At 61.7% G+C, this 7,824-nt stretch overlaps 1 protein-coding gene across 7 annotated transcripts in view; it reads right to left on the reverse strand.

Moving 5' to 3' along the window:
• Nucleotides 1-14: 14 nt before the first annotated feature.
• The window catches only part of ADGRB2 (adhesion G protein-coupled receptor B2), a 61,904-nt gene continuing 54,094 nt past the window's right edge, over nucleotides 15-7,824 (reverse strand). For 4 of the 7 annotated variants that reach the window (XM_019512266.1, XM_019512265.1, XM_019512263.1 and 1 more), the window contains 8 exons: nucleotides 6,648-6,819; nucleotides 5,318-5,413; nucleotides 4,729-4,768; nucleotides 3,715-4,376; nucleotides 1,786-1,821; nucleotides 1,273-1,377; nucleotides 944-997; nucleotides 15-657 (listed from right to left, as the gene is read on the reverse strand). In XM_019512266.1, coding sequence (XP_019367811.1) covers nucleotides 301-657; nucleotides 944-997; nucleotides 1,273-1,377; nucleotides 1,786-1,821; nucleotides 3,715-4,376; nucleotides 4,729-4,768; nucleotides 5,318-5,413; nucleotides 6,648-6,819 — 1,522 coding nt within the window. In that variant the 3' untranslated portion in view covers nucleotides 15-300. The remainder of the gene's footprint in view (nucleotides 658-943; nucleotides 998-1,272; nucleotides 1,378-1,785; nucleotides 1,822-3,714; nucleotides 4,377-4,728; nucleotides 4,769-5,317; nucleotides 5,414-6,647; nucleotides 6,820-7,824) is intronic. The other 3 variants (XM_019512269.1, XM_019512268.1, XM_019512270.1) reach the window with 1 other exon arrangement.

Here is a 7,824-nt window from a genome sequence, read left to right on the forward strand (position 1 = left end):
CGCCCCCTCCCCACCACCGTGCCCTGCGCAAGAGTCAGTGGCCGCGGGCCACGATGGAGGGGGCGTGCGTGTGTCCGCGTGCACGTGTGTCCAGGCGTGTGTCCCGTGGGCGGCCGCCGCGGAAGGGAAGAGAAGAAAAAGAAACCCCACGACGAGACGGGAAAGGAGACGGGGGTGCGGTGCCCCCCATGGGACGGGCACAGTCCGACGGGGAGAGAGGCAGGAGCTGCGGTGCCCCGCCAGAGACCAAGAGAGGGGTGCTCCCATCCTCCGAGCTGGGCAGGCAGTGCCTGGCGCCGCTCACACCTCGGTCTGGAAATCGCCCTCAGAGACGTCGAGGCTCATGTGGGGCCTGTCCCAGTCGGCGCAGTGCAGCTCCAGCTTCTCCCGCTGTGCGCTGGGCAGGGAGCTCAGCGTCATGGCCTTAAAGGTGCTCCAGCTCCGCTGCTTCTGCTGCTGCAGCTCCTCCGGGCTGGTGACCTCCTGCCAGGGGACAGGGCGCTGGGATGGTGCTGCAGCTAGCAGCACCCCCCAGCTGCCCTGCTCCTGGCTCCCTGGGAAGGCTTGGGGGGAGTCCTGGAGGCAGCCGGGAGAGCAGTGGGAGCCCAGAGAGCCAGACTGGCACGGCGGCGGCATGGGAGAGCCAGTACCCAGTGGCTGAAGGAGATGCAAGGCAAAGGGACCGGGGCGGATGTGTGAGCTCACAGGGTCTAAAATGTCAGCAGCGTGCACAGGTCCAGCATGGGGATGGGGAGACTGGGGTGATGGGGAGGATGGTGATGAAGAGGAGCAGCCAGCAGCCTGGCAGTGGAAGGAGGGGGAGAAGCAGCTGCTCCGTGGCAGGTGAGCAAGGCACAGCAGCTCAGACCACTCCTGCCACCCCCTCCCCACCGCCCCAGGTACGCCCCACCTGGGGTCTGGCAGGGAGGATGCTGGCACTTACACTGGATGTGCTCTTCTCCCCGCCGCCCGAGGAGACGCTCCACCGCTTCTCTCTCTGCAGGGGAAGCAGCGTGGGGGTCAAAGCCCCGTCAGCCCAGCTCCCCCAGCCCCCACTGTAGGGAAAACCAGTTAGCAGTGGGGAAGCTCTGGGCCCAGCTCCTGGCAGACAAGGGCATCAGCCCAGGCTTGGGAGTGGGGAACTCCCAGCTACTCCACTCCTGTATTCTTCTGGGAGGGAGCCCCAGGCAACTCCTCAAGGGACCAAAGAGCTGGGGGGAGGACACCCCACAGTTGAGGGGCGCACAGCTCGGGGGCCGAGGGGGTCCGTACCTTGGAGGCATTGGTGGCGGGTGCCCGGTACCGATCCAGCGTGTGGAACTTCTGGTTCAGCTCATGGTAGAGCTCGGAGTGGCGCTTCCGCGTGTGCATGACCTTCTGCAAAGGGGCAAGGGATGGGGGACACGGGCATGCGTGGCAGCGCCTGCCTCTGCCCTGCCCCTTCCCCTGCACCCAAGGGAGCTCCTGCCCTGCCTTCCCTGGGGGACGCACCCCCAAAGGGCAGACAGAGGCCATGGTGCAAGTGCAGCAAGCCAGTGTCTAGGGGCTTGAATCAGCAGTGCCCCTTGAATGCCCACAGAAAGGACCCTGCCACCATACCCTGCTGGCTGGGACGCCTCAGCACTTCGGGCAGCACCAAGCTCACTGGCCCAGAAGACAGGTGTGTGACAGTGAGCGCCCTGATCCGCCCATGCCCATGCTCATGCTCATGTTCATGCCCATGCCTGGGAATGCCCTGCTGGCAGGAGAAGCGGGCATGGGCATGAACATGTCCGTGGGACTAACCTCGAAGTCCAGGTCTGAGTATCGTAACCGCTTCCTCTGGGGGTGAAACGTCCACGCCAGCCATGCCGGATGGGAAAGGAAGGAGGGAAAAGGACCTTCACTAGCTTTATCAGGCGAGAGGAGAGCAGAGGCCTCCTGCCCCAGCAGCGCTGGCATCGGGGTGGGACGGGCCAAAGCTTGTGGGAAAGGACAGTAAGAGCTTCCCCTGCCGGCTGGGGTTTCCATAGCTGCTCCTTCTGCACTGGCCTGGCTGCCTGGCTCCATGCACCTCCTAAGCTCCCTGCCCTCATCTGCATTCATTAATTAAGCAAGCAGGGGTGGTCGGGGGATGGGGCTGGCATGGGAGCCAGCTGGGATACCTCTGTGGGACCATTTCCCACAGGGCTTGAGCCAACCAGTGCTTCAATCCTGGTGAGGGGCAGCCTCCGGGGGCTAAGGAACTTGGTCCAGGGCATTCTAGCAGGCAGTGGCAGAGCTGGGACCCAATCCCAGCCACTGCCCTGCCTTCACCTCCACCCATCCAGCTGCATGGGGCGGGGGTTAAGGCTGGCTTACTGGCTGCTGCCCAGTTACCAGCTGGTGGGGACGAACAGACCAGGCCTGGTTTCAGCCACAGGGCAGCAGCGAACCCCTGGTGTCCTGCCTGCTACCCTGCACCATGCTCAGAGCCACTGGGAAGGACCCAGCACTGGGTGGGGGGCAGCGAGGGGAGCAGGGGATGGGCAGCAACATCAGTCTGAAGGATTCACTGAGGCCAAGAAGGCCGGGGGTGAGTGCTGTGTCCAGCCTCCCACCCCTGGGCTGGCCAGGGTGGCTGCATGGACCCCCCCAAGCCATGGCACAGCTAACTCACCATTTGCCACGGTGGCCACCCTGCAAGAGGGGCACAGCCCTACTCTGTGCACACGTGTACTTGCACATTGCCTCTCTTGCACCCAACATGCACACACACACATACCCATTGGCTCGCGCTCATGCACATGCACTCTCCTGCAGGTGTGCAGACATCTGTGCGCACCCTCCAGCCTTGCACAGGTTTGCCCATGCCTGCTCTTGCACCCTCCAGTGCTAAGTGTGCACAGGTGCACATAAGAACCCAGGAACTGCCACTGACTCGGTCACACTATAGGTCCATCTTGATCAGTCTCCTCTTCATCCACGGCCCCATCAAGTCCCTGGACCTCCTAGTCAACCTCCTCCTGGCCCTGGCTAAGCTCACAATATATCTGAGCAGGAAGGAGACTCTAGTCAGGAGGACCCCGGAGGACTGAGGGGCTATTTTCCCATCCTTCATCCATTCACACCTCCAGGCAGTTTCACTGGGCCGTGTCCACTGGCTCCTTGGACTCGTTCGAGGGCCAGTGGACACCGTCTGGTGTGCTCTGCCCACTGTGCCCCCTCGATGCACTTATTCTGAACCTATGACCCTCGCTCCCGTCTCCGTTTTGTCATCATTTATCCCAATGAATCGGTGATATGCCCTCAGTGGCCCCCATCACCAAGGGGGGCTTATGGTTTTACTAGGCCCATGGTTTCCCAAAGGGGTATCAAAAGGCCTGTGCCACATGGGGGCAGAAGGGAGAAGGACCTGGCTATGGCAGTGCCCCTCACTCCTAATATCAATAGCGATGGAGGCCCCTTTCCTCCAAAAACGTGCTCAAGCCCTTTGAGCATCTGGCTAAACTCAGCTTCCACCACCCCTGGTGGCAACAAGCTCCACATGTGAACGATGTGCTGGGTGAAAAAGAAATTCCTGGTGTTATGTTTTCAACTTCCTACCTACTAGTTTCATGTTGTAACATAAATCCCTGGCATTCCCTTATGCACACGTGTGCAGTCTTTGGCACGTGTGCACACCGTGGGCACTCTCCTGCACACTCCTGCAGACCTCTGCATGCTTCCCCCCTGCCCCCAGGCCCCCAGGCTCACCTCAAGTGACCCCACTTTCATGGCAGAGCCAGGCACCGTGCGGGGCATGGTGCGGCTGCGCTCTGACAGCTCAGAGGCCAGGATCTGCCGGACTGTGGGGTGCTGCTTGAACTGGAGGCCGTAGGCGTGCTTCACCGTCCCGTAGGGCTGGTTCAAGTTCACGTTGATGTGATCCACTGAGACGAAGCTAGGGTAGGCCTCGGCCTCAGGTACTGGGCGCCCCTTGCCCGCATGCGGCACCTCGTCCATCTGGATGTTGAGCTTGGCCTCATCCCGGCCGAAGGGCTTGAGGCTCACCGTCCGCCGGGGCAGCACCATGTAGTCACCCTCCAGTGCCGGCTCAGGCGGGCGCATCCAGCCGTACTCCACCTGCCGCAGGCTGTTCTCAGGGCACAAGTACATAGGCCCTGGCACCTCCAGGCCCATGTTCTTCTTGGTGGGCGGATCGCTCAGCTCATTCAAGCCCTTGCCCACGCTGGGTGCCATCTTGGGCACCTGCACTAGGATGCTGCTGGGTGGGATGTTGCCGGGCAGGGTGGAGAATCCCAGGCCCCCTTCCGAGCTTGTGTTGAGCTTGGGGTCCTCATCGCCATCCAGGGAGATGCGGGACAGGGTGCCCGTGATGGTGGCTGGGTTGCAGGTGTTCACCTCCTTGAAGAGCACTGTGGCGAGGGGAAGGCAAGGAGACACGGGTCAGGCTCGTGCGGGCAGCAGAGTGGGGGCATCCCCCGAGCATCAGAGGGGCACCATGGGGTTGGAACATGGTTTCGTGTCCCCTGTAAACCCCTTCCCCCCCATCCAGCTCCACCGCACCTGGGATGGCTCCACTTTGGAAGCTCACCCAAACTGGGAGATCTTGGCTTTGCCCCTGTAGCCATAAGCCCCTCCGACTCAAGGGATGGAGCCATTCATGTCTGGCTGTAACCACAGAGGGGGCAGCCCCGAAGCCAAGGGAGCTGTGCTCTGGGAACCTCCCTGCCTGGCCCTGTTGCTGGAAGCAGCCCCAGGCCTCACCTGTCTGACACGCCAGGTCCACGTCCTTTTCAAAATCTGTCTATAAAAACACAGAGGGAGGGCAAGAGGGACGGGGAGAGAGACAGAGAGAGAGGCGAGATAGAGGCAGGGAATGAATGCATCACAGGCAGCTACAGGGCCAGCGGCGTCATGCAGGAGGGTACTTGAGACCCCAGCTCTCCCCATAAGGCTCCCAGAGGCAGTGAGTAAGTCTGCCATCCCATGCCAGGAGGCAAGCAGGCCCCTGCAGCACCCTCTCAGCACTGTGTCCCTGGGCTGTGGGAAGATGCTGTCCCCTCAAGGGCCCAGCCGTACCCAGAGCCAAGCACCCGGTCTCCCCCAGCCTGGGTAAAGCAACCTGAGCTACCCAGCCCAGAGCCCTCACCCCTGCAGAGAGCCTTGGTACCCAGCCAAACCTTCACCAACGCAACCCAGGCAATTGCCCACCCTGCCCCCCGGGCACCGTGCACTCATGCTGGCATGTTTGCAATGCAGCTTGGTACGTGCAGCGCTGCCCACACACTCCTTGGCATAGCGCCCACCCCCCAGGCTGCATGCCCACCCCAGTGCCCCCAGCCGCCACGCTCACCATGATCTGCACCTGCCCGTTCTTGCAGGAGTCGGGTGAGTTCTCATTCTCGTCACTCCTGCACACCCCGATCTGGCACTTCACCACGTCCTGGACCTGTCGGGGAGGGTCAGGGGGGCAAACGTCACTGCCCCACAGCAGGAAGGGTGCAGGGCCCAGGGCAGCTCTGCGCCCTCAGATGATCCCTAGGATCCATGTCCCACCCCGAGCCCACTGGTCCTGCCCAGCATGCCTGCCCCACCAGCAACCTGGGTCTGGGAGGGCAACAGGGGAGGCAGAAGATAGCAGGCCCCTCTGGCCTTGCTCTCAGCTGGCACCATGGAGCTGGCTGGGATGGGTTGGAGTGAGTGCTTCCCTGCCAGGACTGCCTGGCACCAGTGTAAAACAGAAGCACCCATGAGCCTGCAGACAGTATGGGTGGGAGTTTCACTCCTAGGCCTCTTGCAAACTCCGTGCCTCTGCATTTCCCCTCTGCTGCCCCTGCCGGGACCCCGATGCTCTCAACTCCCTTCCCCTGGGGCACGTCACCCCCTGGTAGCACCTGTCTTACCACCCAGCTGGAAGCTCACCCATCCCTTGCTCTCCAGGCAGGGGCTGTGCCAAGCACCCCGAGTGTTTGTAAATTGGTCCTGCCTCTCCCCAGCTGCCTCTCTCCTGTACTCCATAAAGCCCACGTCCTCCAGCTGCTCCAGACCCCCAGCTCCAGACTCAGGCTCCCCCCAGGGACAGAGCCACGTTCTCCCCCACCTCACTGCCAGTAGGGTAGGAGCACCAGGGCTGGGTGCATGCTGTGGCCAGGGCTGTGATCGCAGCTAATGAAGCTGCTGCCTGCAGCCTGTCCTGCTATGATCCAGGTCCGCCAGGGCACAGATAGGCAGCCTCAGAGGGATGCTGTCTCCAGATGGATGGAGGGTGCTAACACTCCCCATGGACCCCCCTTCCTCCCCCTCCACAGACCCCTGCAACCTCTATCTGATCCGACACCGAGTCTCCATTCACCTGGTCTGCTCTAGTCACCTCTGGCAGGCAGCGAGCTTTGACTGAAAGGAGCTTTTGGCTTTGGGGTGGGAAACAAACCCAGAGCACAGCTGGTCTTCGAGCCCCCCTGAGCAAGCAGCAAAGCAACCCCATGCCCCTGCCAACTAGGCAGAGGGAAGGTGAGCCAGGCCACTGGCAGTTACCCCAGAGTCTCTCCTTGCAGAGGATCAGGACCTTTGCAAAGGCAGGGAGGCAGCAAGAGGCCTTCTGGGTGGAGCTTGGAGTGGGCAGTGGGGTGGCACCCCCAGGGTGCTGTGCCAGCATATGCTGAGGGGTGGGCAGCAGGGCTTACCTCGCGGCGCAGGAAGCAGTGCACGGTGATGATAACGAAGCCTTGCACCGAGTTGAAGACAGCGAAGAGGACCTGGAAGAGGATGGAGCGCCGGTCGGTCATGGCCAGCACGGCAGACATCCAGGTGAGCGCCAGCAGCGGCAGGACCACGCAGGAGCTCCACAGTGAGGCCCTGGGCGGGAGAGGGAGGCACTGGGGTGAGGAGGGCAGAGCCAGGCCCAGCGGAGGGTGCTGCAGGGACAGGGTTGGGGTGGGGTGGGGTGTGGAGGGAAGACTGTGGCCAGGGGACTGGCACGAGCCCCCTCCCCTGAGCTGCAGGGTCCCGAAGCATGGGGGTGCTCAGGGCAGGGGAACCAGGCTGTGCTGCAGACTGTGTGGGACACGGACATATGATTCTGGCACGTACGGGACAGAGCCCCCAGTGCTCCCCAGCGCCTCAGTCCTGCCTTCCCCTGCTTCTCAGCATACACACACACACCCACGTGTGCATACACAGACACACAGATACATACACACACGTGTTCGTAGACGCACTTGCATACATATGTATGTGCATACATATGCATGCACACACATGCTTACACACACACACACCTAGAAACATGCAGACAAGCTCACTCATGCACATACGTGCATACACAGACAGACACATGTGCATAGACATGAACACACAGATGTGCATAGACACATATACACACATATGCAGACACATACACAGAAGTGCACAAACACGCACATACATGCGTAGACACACATAAAGACACATGCGTGAGCATACACACACACACACACACACACACACACACACACACACACACACCAGTCATCCCTTGTGTCCCATGACCTGACAGACTCCCAACACAAAGGCTGCCCCAATCCCATCGCTGTCTGCGAGAGACCCCGAGTGCTGTCTGTGCTCAGCGCTGTAGCTTGGGCACCATCAGGGCAAACCTCCCCTCATATGTCCAGCCCCCTGGCATCCCGGGCAGAGGTGCCCTGGGCAGCCCGGGAAGGAGTCTCTGCAGCCAGCCAGTTCTTGACCTCACTGCCCAGGTGGCCAGCCTGTGTGCCAGCCCACCCCAGGAAGACTTCTGCTAGGAGGTGGAGCAGCCATCAGAGGGGAAGGTGGTAAGGGGGCCAGGACGGGGTCCCTGGGCACTGCCAAGAGTTTATAGCC

The sequence above is a fragment of the Gavialis gangeticus genome, unplaced genomic scaffold (genome assembly GCF_001723915.1).
Source record: "Gavialis gangeticus isolate Ggan-Ray unplaced genomic scaffold, GavGan_comp1, whole genome shotgun sequence".
Taxonomy (NCBI): Eukaryota; Metazoa; Chordata; order Crocodylia; family Gavialidae; genus Gavialis; species Gavialis gangeticus.